At 40.5% G+C, this 15,546-nt stretch overlaps 1 protein-coding gene across 1 annotated transcript in view; it reads left to right on the forward strand.

Annotated features, from left to right (window-relative positions):
• Positions 1–15,546, forward strand: part of CA14 (carbonic anhydrase 14) — a 198,154-nt gene that overhangs the window by 143,529 nt on the left and 39,079 nt on the right. Inside the window, exon 8 of the mRNA XM_086947605.1 lies at positions 14,125–14,248. Within this exon, the coding sequence (XP_086803731.1) occupies positions 14,125–14,248 (124 nt within the window). The remainder of the gene's footprint in view (positions 1–14,124; positions 14,249–15,546) is intronic.

Raw genomic sequence — 15,546 nt, forward strand, 5'->3', positions numbered from 1 at the left:
TGAACAAAGGTTTAAATGGAGCACACATCAGGATGGTAAGAACCAATTTAAGGTCTCATTGAGGCATGATGAAAGGGGCAGGTGGAAACATATGTACAAGACCGTTGAGAAATCTATTTACAATAGTGGCGGGTTGGTCTGGCAGCCTCATAAAGGCAGACAAGGCTGAAAGGTACCCTTTGAGAGTTCCCAGAGGAGCGCCCTGCTGGGAAAGAGTCAACTTAAAAAGTAAGACTTGAGAGAGGGAAGCAATAGATCTTTCTGTACAATATTTTACAAGTTTGTTCCACCGATAGGTGTACATGGTCTTAGTGGAGGGTCGCCTGGCTGCCAAAATAATGTTGCAAACTTCGGGAGGAAGGTTGAATGCTATCAACTGCCCCTGCTCAATCTCCACGCAAGAAGACAAAGAGTTGACAGGTTTGGGTGAAGGACCTTGCCATGCTGCTGTGACAGAAGATTCTCCTGAAGAAGGAGCCTGATCGGAGAATTGATGCTCAAATGGAGAAGCTCAGGATACCAGACTCTCTGTGCCAGTCCAGAGCCACAAGAATGACTTGGTCCCAGTGACTCCTGATGTTCTTGAGAACTCTGGACAGGAGTGGTATGGGTAGAAAGGCGTATAGGAGGCCTGAGCTCCAGTTGAGACAAAAAGCATCTCAGAGCGAGAGCTACCTTGGAAACTCCAATACGCAAAGCTTCTGATATTGCATGTTCCCTGCAGAGGTGAACAGATCTAACCAAGACTCTCCCCACTGCTGAAAGAGACCTTGTGCCACCGCTAGCTGGAAATGCCATTCGTGATCCACTAGACAGCTGAGTTCCTCCGCCCTGGCGTTCAGGTAACCTGCCAGGTGTTGAACCACCAGAGATATCCCCTGCTGCTCCAGCCATGTCCAGAGATGCAGGGCCTCTAGATAAAGGGTCCACAACCCCTTCCCGCCCTGTTTGTTGCAGTACGCCATGGTAGTGGTGTTGTCCATGAACACTTGAACCATCTTTCCCTTGAATGAAGGAAGAAAAGCTTTCAAACGCAAGCGAATTGCTCGGGTCTCCCGCAAGTTGATGTGGCGTCTGAATTGTGCCAGAGACCAGAGTTCCCTGATCTCCACCTCCCCAGATGGCTGCCCTATCCCAGGAGTGACTATCTGTCACTACTGTGTGATCTGGTTGGGGAAGTGAAAGGCGTCTGCCTCTGACCCAATCACCATTGATCAGCCACCACTGCAGGTCCTGTGCAGTTCCCTCCAACATCAGGACCATGTTGGAGATATGCCCCTGAATCTGCACCCGCTGGAACTTCAGCTCTCACGGCAAAGACTGCATATTCCATCTGGCATGTGTCACAAGCAGGATGCAGGAGGCCATGAGGCACAGCTGAAACATCGGTATCATGGCCTGAATATCCTGGATTCACTGAAGCCAAGTCAACCTCTGCCGCCATGTGTGGCTGGAATTTGGAGGGGTATAAGCAAAAACGTAGGAATTGGGCCTGGGTACACCATGCGTATAGCGCCATGCCTGGTGCGTTGAGAAAGCCCTGGCATAGGGAGAGTGTAAGGATTTCACAAGCAATCCTGGAGTGTTTACAGGCCCATGCAAGAGAAATCAGGTTCGATTGCAGACGTTGGAAAAATTGGGTAGTTAGTGGTGGGGGGGATTCAGAAAGAAGTATAGGAATTTAGGTAATACCACCATGTTGGCTATCGCCAGGTGCCCAGACAATGATAAGGGATGTTGATTCTACACTGGGATTCTGTCTTCCAGTCAGGACATTACCCTGCCATTATTAGCACGCCACAGTTCATCCATGTCGCAGCTGAGCCATATGCCAAGATATCACACTGGCTCCATTGCCCATTCCCTGGAAAACTCAGAATCAAACCATGGCGTGTTGTTCATTAGGGTGAATATAATAGATTTGGCCCAATTGATATTTATTCCTGACAGACCACCATAGTGAATGACTTCCCGAATCATGGGATTCAAGTTTTTTTCCCCCGAATATATAGTGCAATATCATCTGCGCACGCGGCGATCAATAGCTTTCTAAGTTTAAAATTAAGCCCCCTATGAGTATGATGTTGGCGCAGCAGGGATGCGAGGGACTTTATAGGGATAGCGAATAACATCGGGGATAAGGGACAGCCTTGCAGGGTGCCTCATGAGATCTGGAAAAGATCTGATATCATCTCATTTAAGCGCATCTTAGTAGATGGGGAAGAATATAGCACTTTAATAAGGCTCACAAATCAAGGGCGTAAGCCCCATTGATGAACAAGGGCAAATAAAAGGGGCTATTCTAAAGAATCGAATGCCTTAGTGGGCTCTAGGAGGGCGATGATCCAGCCAGTCAGGGCTACATGCTATGCATGACAGCAAACAATGTGCGAAGATTGTGTGCCATGGAATGGTCAGTCACGAACACCGAATGGTAGGGTCTAACTATGTATGGCAGATGGGGAAGGAGGCAGTTGGTGATAAGTTGGGCCAGTATTTTATTGTCTACATTTATCATACACAGTGGCCTGTAGGAGTCACACTGGTTTGTGGGTTTGGCAGGTTTAAGTAATGTGACAATAATCGCTTCGCGAAGCAACGAAGGTAGTTCTGTTGATTCCAGAGAAGCATGGAACATAGAAAGTGGGGGATCATTAGGGTTGCGTATTATTTGTAGAAGGAATTCGTAAGCCCGTCAAGACCAAGTCCTTTGTCATTTGGGAGGCTGCGTATTACTTTTAAAACCTCCTCTTCATTGAAGGGTGAATCTAAATATAAGAGGGTGCTTGGTTGAGCCAGAGATGTTGTACAGTATCTAAATAGGTTTCAAGTTCCTCGGCAGGCAGTGTGGGTTTGGTCTGATAGTTGAGAGTAAAAGGATGTCATTGTGGAGAGTATAGAAGTTGGAGTAGATTGGAGTTCTGAACGGTCCTCCAGGTGACTTTCCATGAGGTCTAGCTTGGCATCAATTACCCGCAGGCTTAACTTTACATCCACAAGGCCTTCTTTAATATCATCTTCCCTGCTGACATCCTCTGTGGAAAGGGCAGAATGCATCTCCTGTGGCCTCTCCATACCGGTCTGGTGTGAGGATTTCTTACTCTCGAATGGGAATCTGGATTGTTCTGTATTGTTTTGACCAACTTAACTACCAGGTTTTAAGGAGCACTCAGAATAGGGCGGTAGTGAAGACAGTAGGTCGACACAAAAGTTCAGAGTGTTATAAATACCACAAGAGGCTTTAGTGCAGCAGCAATGCAACCGGGGGGTAAGGGGCATAGGATCACTTTACATGCCAGAGCTCTAACACCCCCCTCCAGCACACAAGGCTAGAACAGTAAAAGCAGGCCCAAGTTATAAGCAAGTATAGTTGCGTGCAAGGGTTCGTTAAGTAAACGCAGCTAGCAGGTAGGGCCCTGGCCAATGGGGAACATCCTTCACAATTCGGTCAATACACCGCAGTGCCATTACAACGCGTCTTTTACGGATCACTGAAATAATATCGAGGGTCAAAATATCGACTTGCCAAAATATCGTTGACAAAATATCGACAGTCAAAATATCGAGTTTGTATCTACAAACAGGTAAGTACAAAAATATCGAGTACAAAATATCGTTAACAATAATATAGATGTAAAAAATATCGACTTTATTAAAAACAGTGTTAAATTAAATTAATATTAAATTTTAATTACTAAAATATACTTAAAAATACTTAAATTAAATTATAATAATTAAATAATAAATGAAAATAATACAAATAATTTTTTACAATCTTATTTGTTGACCCTGAACCCTAAAAATACCCCTTTACCCAAAAACCCAAAACTGACCCTGAACCCTAAAAATACCCCTTTACCCAAAAACCCAAAACTGACCCTGAACCCTAAAAATGCCCCTTTACCCAAAAACTGAAAACTGACCCTGAACCCTAAAAATACCCCTTTACCCAAGAACTGAAAACTGACCCTGAACCCTAAAAATACCCCTTTACCCATGAACTGAAAACTGACCCTGAACCCTAAAAATACCCCTTTACCCAAGAACTGAAAACTGACCCTGAACCCTAAAAATACCCCTTTACCCATGAACTGAAAACTGACCCTGAACCCTAAAAATACCCCTTTACCCATGAACTGAAAACTGACCCTGAACCCTAAAAATATCCCTTTACCCATGAACTGAAAACTGACCCAGAACCCTAAAAATGCCCCTTTACCCAAAAACTGAAAACTGACCCTGAACCCCAAAAATACCCCTTTACCCTAAAACTGAAAACTGACCCTGAACCCTAAAAATGCTCCTTTACCCAAAATTTATCAATATTATTTAATTACCAATTAATTATTAATTAACAATAACAATAAAGTAAATATATTAGCACATTAGCTGTAATTATTTTAATAATTAATATTATTTTTTCCCAATTAATTACTTAAAAATAACACAAAATTATATATATTAAAAATTTACTCTAATTAATGTAATTAACTAATTACAATTAATTAATTACCAATTAATTACTAATACAAAATATGTTCAAAATTATATTAATTAATTAACTAATTAATATTAATTAATTATCAATTAATTAATAATTAAAAATATTAACAAACATATATTAATTAATTAATTATTATTAAATTACTTCCCACCCTATTCCCCTATAAACCCACAACCCGCTACAGAATTACATTACGCAAATATTATAAAAACAAAATTCATTTAATAAAATATTTTATAACATTAATACACACTATTCACACATATTATTACATAAAAATACACTATAAAATATTATATATTATTAAAAATTCGATATTTTTGCTATCTATATTTTATACAGTCGATATTACTTCACTTACCTGAAAAACGATATTTTTGTAGTCGATATTATGTCCAGTCGATATTTTGTCCAGTCTATATTTAAAACTCGATATTATGTCCAGTCGATATTTTGGAGTCGATATTTTGTCTGTATACCGTCTTTTACAACGCAAGTCGTTACCACGACTTGCACTGGAGGGCGCTCTAGACTAAGGAATAGTAGATTTACTATTCCAACACCTTCCCTGTACGTAGGCTGGAGTTGGAATAGTAAATCTTACTATTCCTAAGTCCAGCACCCTACAGCGCAAGTCGTGGTAACGACTTGCGTTGTAAAAGATGCATTGTGATGTACCCCGATCATTTTGATCGCGTTGTAACATCATACAACCCTGGCCAATGGTGTTGAGAGGTCCGGCTTCATAGAGCCGGTTGGGCAGCAAGATCCCAGGCACCCCATAACCACGGGTAGACAACAGGTAAAGGGGGCATGAGCAGACCCAATTAGTCCACAGAAGTAGCCACAATAATCAACTTAGTCAGCTGCTGCAGCCACCAGAACGGTGTGTCATCAATTGGGCAGCCGGTAATTAGATGAATGCCTGCAAAGCTCACAGGCCAGAACAGGCGTACCCCTGGCAGAACCTCCGCAGATCTTCACTCAAGCGCTCGGGGGAGGGGGGACCTAGGCTATGTTAGCTGGCAATGCAATGCGGGCCCCCAGCTAATGCAGCATGAAAAAATGAAGCTTACCTCCAGCTGGACTGGGGATCTGTAGTTGGCCGAATCTGCCCTTCAGATTTGGACTGACTCTCGCACCCGATATCATTTAGCAGCACGGGCGCAGCACGGGCGCAGCCCCAGATGTCAGTTAGTAGCTGCTGGTTTCCCAGTGCAGGGGGACCAGGTTACGCTGAACACACCCAGTCGCAAAGGCGGTACTCCCTCAAGTTTGGCAGCAGTCGGGCTGCCGCTCCAGCCTGTCGGCTCCACACAAGGCAGCAAGCAGCCCTGCCAAGCCGCCACACAAGCCTAGCGATGCACAGGCCAGCCCAGGCTGTGGCTCTCGCCCCTAGTGCTAGGCTCTGCCATCACCCCAAGGACCACTCTTCACCCAGACGGGAGCTGCACAGTTATTGATAAGCTGTGTAGTGGTATGTCTCTGAGTGGAGAGCCGATGGGGCAAGATTCAGTCAGAATATTATTTTAGCCAGCAGAGCCCCACTACCGAGCGGCCATCTTTTTGCTCGGCTAGGCTCCACCCCCGAATCAGAATCATTGGCGTTTGGAGCAAAGATCTTGTGGTCAAGTGTAGTTGGTTATCATGTACAGTATTTACTCCTGCAGGTATAGTCAGAGAATGTGTAGTATTCAACTGTGACCTAGAATTAAAAAGAGGTACAACAGGTCCAATGATAACGGGAACAGTCAAAGCATCTGGAGCTTTTGTTTCAAATGGGTTCAGGGGAGCCGTTACTCCTGTTTAAGCATTCGCATTCAGAGATTCATTATAGGGGGACGGACGACTCATTAAAAAATCATTCCAAAGTTGGTCATCTATGTCATTATTTTCTCCTTCTGTTTCTACATCACTCTTTTCTGTTTCAATGTGCTTTGTCTTCTCGTTCCGATTTACCCTAATTCACTCCTTCAACTGGTAACACTGGATATAATCTAGTTCCCTGTACAATATCTGCTCTCCAGGCTTTCTGTTGTGAATCCCATCTAGCTTCTGCATAATGATCTACGGTTCTTCTGTATCTTCCCAGATACTTTTTCTGTTCATTTTGATCTGTAATGTGTTCCCGGGTATTTAATGACTCAAATTGGGCAGCTTTTGGAGGTGGCTTCAAATCATACAATCGCCTCCTCAGAGTCTCAATAATTCTTGTCAAATCTTCCAGAACAAGAAAACTTTAGTTCTTTTTAAAAAAAAAACATTTTATTATCATTATAATACAAATCGAGTAGAGCAATTCACAATCATGACTGTTACAGACAATATTTGATATAGTGTAACACGCAATAATTCCAAACACAATGAATAGAAATATGAATAAAGTTGTGCCCACCCCAGCACCATACAGCTGCCGAATTCCCACAACTCACATTGGAAACTTTCTTATGGCGTGCCCGTTTTCGGGTTATCAGTCACTCAAGAAACTTTAGTTCTTTGTCTTCTTTTGTACGTTTTTGTCAAAACTCAAGCCACAGAAATGGATGTAATCTTTTGCATCAGTTCAATATGTCCTGGCATACTATCAGGAGGTGCTCATACTCCTACTCTAGTATGTATTGTATCATCTCCCTTAATACATTTTTGTAAAACCTTGGAAAATGTAATTGTCATTCAATTTTGTATTCACAAATGTTTTCCATAAAATCCAAGAAGTTACATTTTCCCACAATTCTCTTTGTTCAGCAGTCTCAACCAATAACAGTGAGCCTCTCTATGGCGTTGTCAACCAATCTCAACGCGTCTTTACACCAACCAGCCAATCACCGCGCAACACACTGTGACCTCAATCTCGCTCTTTGCAGCAGTTCACCCTCCTTTACAATATTCTTCTGCACGATTTCAACGCAAAACCACAAACAGTATGCAAGCGCTTTAACTTAAAACTGTCTGTTCTGCAGGAAGAATATCTCTCACTCAAAAGGTAATACAAAATATCTTATTTCTATACCTATTTTACCATTCACTTCAAATAAAATCTCGACCAGCGGGATTTCTCCCTTAATTGATACAGTTATTCTCTGTCCACCTGAGATCTACTATACCAATCGTATAGCACTAACACACTAGGAAGTACCTATCCATAGATGTTGTCAACAATGTCTCATTGCTAACACCACAATATAGCAGACAACTAACTTAGTGTCTTTTACAACTAAGACCACCAGGTTGGTGTTTATCCCGGGATCCTAAGCCACAAACGGACCCAAAAACAACTTCAGCTTCTCTGTATTTAGCGCCACAATTATACATGGATGTTAACCATTACATGGGCTTGTCTTTAACTACTTTGCTGACTTTAACCACCTCACTCAACAACACACAATCATATCAAAATAATACTGCAATCTAAGCAAAAGCAATGCAATGTGCAACCCTATTAATACTCACACTCCTTTGCTGCTACAAGTCGTCGAAATCCGTCAGCTATTCCATCAGTCCTTCAGTCAAACATGGAATTTTTTACTTTTCGGACTGGACAGATGAAATCAAATTTTGGGATATCTTAAATCACACATTACAAGACAAACCATAGCTCTACTGCCAAGATTTGCGACAGTGAAAGCTCTTTTTAACAAAAATGGTCACTCTAACATGTGGATCCATAGGAGTGCTATATCACAAATCTTTACTTGGTGTACCTTACCACATAGGCATTGGTCCTCTGGTGGATATTTCTTTGTAGCAGTAAGGGGTGGGATCTAGGATAACCCACTGTCAGTCTACCCAGTGAGGACCATTAATTAGTAGCCAACTCCCAAGCACAGTTTCAAAGAAAGAACATTAATCTCAGATAAATAATTCAAACAGTTCTTTAAAATAAATGAATCAATGAATTAGATTCAAAATTAATGCAAGTCACATCTGTAGAAATCCTGTCATGCACACTAATGCATGCAGCAAAATTCTAAACATTTAGTAAGTCAAATCAAAGAAAGCAAAGCATGGCTTCCAAAGGTAACAGGATGGTTCAATAAGAAATCTCTCAAAGGGACACAGGATTCGAGTTAAAGTCCACTAGGGAATACTCCATAAATATAGATAAAAGAAAATGGACCATTTATCAAAGGTTCAGGTCTGGATTCTCATCAGACAGATCCAAATAGTCCAGCACATAAGTTTATTAGCATAAGGCAATAGGAAAATAAGATAGTTCGGCAGGCAGAATAGAGTCAAGGATGTGATGGAACAGTGTCAACAGCCACAGTTCTCAGAAGCATCTGCAAAGAATCCTCCAGCAGTCAAAACAGAAGAAGGGGAACCCACTACCCCTAAATCCACAACACAAGAGTTTTCTGTTTCTGTACAGCAGACATGCTGAACTCACGTATTTGAAGGTGCTCTCATATAAGATAAAGAAGAACATGGTGCCTCAGTGAATTACAATACTTGCCCAGGATCACATAATTTGAAACCAGTTTATGGGTCAAGATCATTATAATTAGGTTGAGTAGATTATTTAAGTCACTAGACCTGCAGATCTAGTAACATTTTTGGGATTTTTTAAGGCCTGCCATACCATATTATACAATGACAAGCCATACCATTCTACACAATAAGAAGCTATATCATACAAACCATACTTTAATAATGATGGGCCATACCATACTTTACCATTACTATACAATGACAGGCCGTACCACATTAAACCATGCCATACAACTGCAGGCCATACCATACCATACAATTACAGTCCATACTATACCATACCGTACTGTCCAATGACAGGTCATACAATACCATACCATTGTGTAGAATGACAGGTGAACCATACTATAAAATGACAGGCTTTACCATACTATACCGTACCATACAATAACAGGCCATGCCATACCAAACCATAGCATAAAATGAGAAACCATCCCATACTATACAATGAGAACCCATGTTATACCATACTATACCATAACATACAACAACAGGCCATACGTACCATACTATACTATACAATGACAGGTCATGGCAAACCATAGCATACGATACGATGGCAGGCCATACTATACCATACTATAAAATGATAGATCATGCTAAACCATAGCATGCTATACAATACAATGACATACAATACCATACTGAACAACGAAAGGCCATACCATAACATACCATATTTTAGTATACTATATAATTCCAGGCCATACCTTACCATACCATACAATAACAGGTCATGCCATTCCATAGCATGCCAGACAATACAATGCCATACCATATCATACACTGAGAGGCCACCCAAGAAAATGCCATAGTATACAATGACAGGCTATACCATACATTACTATACAATGACAGGTTACATCATACCATACTATAAAATGATAGGCCATACCATACTATACAATGATAGGCCATTCCATGCCATACCATTCTATACAATGACAAACCATACTATACTATATCATATTATACAATAACAGACCGTACCATACCATACTAAACAATGACAGACCATATCATATCTTACAAAGTCTGATCATATCATACCATACCATACTGTACAATGACAGGCCCCACTATACCATAGTATACAAAGATAGACTATGCCATACTATACCATACCTTGTCAAACGATACCATATAACAGGCCACATCATACTATACCATACAATGACAGGCTATACCATACCACACCATACCACATACCATACATGACCACATAACCATACCATACTCTACAATGACAGGCCATCTGTACAATACAATGACAGGCAATACTGTACCATACCATACTTTACATTGACAGGGCATACCACACCATACCATATTTTACAATAACATATTATGCCATGCTATACAAAGACAGTCCATACCATACAGAACTATACAATGACAGGCCATACCATACCATAGCATACTAAACGATAACAGGCCACATCATACTATACAATGACAGACCATATCATATCTTACAAAGTCTGATCATACCATACCATACCATACCATACTGTACAATGACAGGCCTATTCCATACAATACTATGCTATACAATGCAATGACAGGGTCATACTATACAATGACAAACTGTACCATACCATACTATACAATGACAGGTCATTTTATTGCTTTACCATAGTGTACAATTTCAGGCCATATCATACCATAGTATACAACGACAGGCCATACCATATTTACCAATACCGCACTTTACTGTACAATGACTGGCCATACCATACTATGCCATATAATAACAGGCCATAACATTCTGTACACTAACATGCCATACAATGATTGGCCACACCATACCATACCATACTATTCAGTGACAGGACATACCAGACTGTACAGTGACAGGCCGTACCATACCATACCATAGAATACAATAACAGGTCATACCATATCATACTATACAACAGACCATACCATACCATAGTATACAATAATGGGCCATACCACCCCAGACTGTAAAATGACAGTCTACAGAACCACCATACAATACCATTCTATACAGTGACAGGCCATACCACTCAAAACCATACTATACAATGACAAACCATAACATTCCTTACTTTACAATAACAGACCATATTATACCATACCATCCTATACAATAACAGGCCATGCCACTTCATAACACACCATACCATGCCCTACTGTACAATGGCATCCCATACCATAATATATCATAACATGGTATACAATAACAGGCCATACCATTTGATGACAGTCCATACCATACTATACTGTACAATTACAGACCATACCATACCATTCTAGATAGTGAGAGGTCATACCATACCACACCATACCATGCAGTAGAATGACAGTCCATACCATACCATACTATACTGTAGATTGACAGCCACGCCTTACTATACAGTGACAACCATACCATACTATACCCTGACAAAACCATACAATACCATACTATACCCTAACAAACCATACAATACCATACTATACAATGTCAGGCCCAATGATACCATACCATACCATACTATACCTACTATAGAATGCCAGGCCGTACTGTACCATACTGTAGAATGACAGACCATACCATCCTATACAATGACAAGGCGAAACATATGATACCATGCTATATAATGACAATTCTTACCAAACCATACTATACAATGACAAGCCATATTTTACCATAGCATGCCCCAGTTTAAAATGACAGGCCATACCATACCATACAATACTACATAACAGGCCATACCATACTGTTCAATGACAGGCCATCTCAAACCATACCATACCAGACAGAGACAGGCCGTCCCACTATATAAATGACAGTTTGTCCCATAACATAATATTCTAAAGAGTGACTGACCATACCATACTACATAATGTCAGGCCATACCATGTTATACCATACAATAGCCTTACAGGTCATACCATGCGATACAATACATTGACAGGCCATACCATACTATACAAATCAGGCCATACCCTACCATACTATACAATGACAGTCCATACAATATCCTGGATCACAGAATTACTGTGAATCTGCAGCTTTGCTATTTTCCACATAATTGTGGATTTGCTGCACTTGCCATGTAATCCCTCAAAAAGTGTTGTTTCTATCTCAAAGCAATCAAAAGTTAGTATAACTATGTAGCAAGCCCTTTACCGCATAGTGACATATCTACTTTATGTTGCTGATTGCTGCATTTAGGGGTTAGAGTGAAACTGAACCTCTGCCCAGACAGTGATAACATTGTAAAAATTGCAAAATAGTGAAATAATATGGCCACAAAATTTGGTGCATTATGCTGCATAATGTGTCTTTTCTTGCCCTATAATTTAATTAACCCTGCTGCATAATTTGTTCCTACCTTCCCACAAATATCCAGTGGCCATGATCATAATAAACCATGTCCTACAATGACAGGCCATGCCGTACCATACTGTACAATGACAAGTCATACTGTACAATGACAGGCCTTTTCATACCAAACCATATTATTCTGTTGCCGACCATACCTTATATTTTTTACACATATTTTTATTGGCATTTCAAAAATAAGTAGTAACATTGTATACGTTACATTCAAAACATCGAACTATTAACTCAACCATACGGATGTATACCTAATTAGCTGTTTCCCCCCCCCAACCTCTCCCACCCATCCCCCCCCCACCTCGGGCTCAGTAAACTAACGCTATGCAGGTGACTCCAGATTGCCTGTTATGAAAGGGACTACACCAGCGAACACACCATGTGCCTACATATGCGAATACTGAACACATGTGCTCTCTGTCCGCCCAGATACTCTCGGTGTGATGCGACCCTGTGTTTTGGACCAGAACTGTACCCGCCCCCTACGCTCTACTTGGGTAATTCATCTGGTGGCGTAAGCAGTTCGGCAAGCATTGCCGCCCACGCTCTCAAGTCATCGCTCACTTATTCGTCCCTGGACCATACCATACATACCATACTATACAACTACAGGCTTTACCATACCATACTATACAATGACAGGTCGTACTATGCTATATCATAGTATAGAATGATAGGCATACCATTCTGCACTATATAACAACAGGCCATACCATACTATTTCGTACTATAGAACATAAATAAATAAACCTTGACAATGCCAGTAGCTATTGCATAGGCAGATCACTGACATAATATCGAATTCACAAATATAGAATTACCAAAATATCGAAGAAAAAAATATAGAATGCAAAAATATCGAATTCCCATCTACAAACAGGTAAGTACAAAAATATTGAATCAAAAATATAGTTTTAAAAAATATAGTTAGTCAAAATATCGATTTTTTTTAAAATGTCTTCAAAGTAATTTAAAATTAATGAAATAATAAATATAACAGTTACTATTACCACTCCAGTTAGTGCAACAGTAGGCAAAGCGTTGGATAGCGTAGGGGTAAAAATTACTATTCCCACTCCAGAGAGTGCAGCAGTAAGGAAAGCGTTGAATAGCATAGGGGTAAAAATTACTATTCCGACTCCACAGAGTGCAACAGTAGGGAAAGTGTTGGATAGCGTAGGGGTAAAAATTACTATTACCACTCCAGAGAGTGCAGCAGTAAGGAAAGCGTTGGATAGCATAGGGGTAAAAATTACTATTCCCACTCCAGAGAGTGCAACAGTAGGGAAAGTGTTGGATAGCGTAGGGGTAAAAATTACTATTCCCCCTCCAGAGAGTGCAACAGTAGGGAAAGCGATGGGTAGCGTAGGGGTAAAAATTACTATTCCCACTCCAGAGAGTGCAACAGTAAGGAAAGCGTTGGATAGCGTAGGGGTAAAAATTACTATTCCCCCTCCAGAGAGTTCAACAGTAGGGAAAGCGTTGGATAGCGTAGGGATAAAAATTACTATTCGATATTAAATTACTTACCTTAAATTCGTTATTTTTCACCACTATATTCTGTCCATTTGATATTTTGTTCATTCTATATTTTGACTTCGATATTTTGGTAATTCTATATTTTGAATTCGATATTTTGTCTTGTTACCGCATAGGCAAAGAGGCCAATGCTTGTTTGATTTGTTTTGTGTGTAGCAGGAATGGTCTTATCACTGTTGTCTGTGCTTGGTGGCGACCGTCCACCCATTGCCATGCCAACTGTTGTATTTTTTCTCATTTGCAGCTAGAAAATCTGCAGGGAGCCCTCCATGACACAGGACCAGACAGCTCTCCGATTCCACTGGTGGATAACTTCAGAGCGACACAGACGCTGAACCAGAGGATTGTGTCTTCCTCTTTTCCAATGGGTAAGTGTGCAGAGTATAAAGTGAAGAGAATAGATACGCCAATTGGTGAGCTAAAGGGAATAGTTTAGGAGAAGTTGTCAGCTCACTCAATACCAGATCATGAAGCCAAAACTACAACGTTCTAATCTTTACTTTCTCACTCATTGGTTCATTGTGTTAGCCTAGGCATATTGCTTCATTCCTCACCACCTTTCTGTCTCTGTTGTCTTTTTTTATGCCCAAAATGAGAACATTTTAGAAACACAGTGACTCCCAATAATTAGGATTGTGATCTATTTCCAGTGCTTAGTATCTATGCCTCTGTGCCCACCTTTGACTCCCCCCATGCCTGTTTCTTCTTCCACCCTGCCTTTCCTGTATTTTTATGTCACTCTTGCATATCATTATTCATCCCCGTTTTTACCCTTTCTCACTGTTTTCTTATCTTTCACATCCACCCCACCCCTTTTCTGCTTTCCCCTCTCTAGCAGGAAGCTGGATGATGAAAAAAAATAAGCACTGGTCTCCACAAATTAATGCCTGTGTCACTCACAGACTCTTCACCGGACATATACCTAAAGTGCCTGTGTTGTATGAGGGCTGACACTGAGACCAGTAAACTAAACAATCACTAAGCTATTCTTCCCTTAATATTATAGTCTAGTTTCCAAATGTAAAGCAGCTTGAACCAGATCTTTCTGACAAGCGAGTGACTTCTTAAAGACATCCCTAGTACTAGTGTCTCTCTCCGCACACGAATTAGTCCCTTGCATACTTGGTATCATTAATATTTATGGCTCATATTTAAGAATATGCATGCTTCGGCGTTGTAGCCCATTTTTGTCACTTTCGTTGCAGTTTTTGGTTCACGAGAGAGAACCCTAGCCCTATGTGTTTAGGTCTCCCATAAAGAATAATTGCTGGCTCGATTCCATCGCTAGGGCCAGAGATTTATTTTTCAAGTAGAGGCCAAAAATTAGCAAGTAAAATGATTTACCACCTAGCAAATTATTGATGGAGGAGACGTAAGAAATGTTTAATCCTCGAACGTCGAATTGTATACTTTTCATGAATTCATCAATTTCTTCGTAAGTGCTGCTAAACAGAACCCATTTCACAAAACTGTAGTGCTTCTCCTTTGAATGAAAAAATGTGCTAATACTGAAATGAATTAAAGTTTATTTAACAAGTAAAACGTAAGAGTATGATGAAGGATGTCAAAAGATTTACCACCTGGCAAAAAATATGGATGAGGGAGATGGAAGAAAAGTTTACTTCCTTGAACGTAGAATTGTATACTTATAATGAATTTCTTCTAA

This window comes from Lissotriton vulgaris, chromosome 12 (assembly GCF_964263255.1).
Source record: "Lissotriton vulgaris chromosome 12, aLisVul1.2, whole genome shotgun sequence".
NCBI classification, from domain to species: domain Eukaryota; kingdom Metazoa; phylum Chordata; class Amphibia; order Caudata; family Salamandridae; genus Lissotriton; species Lissotriton vulgaris.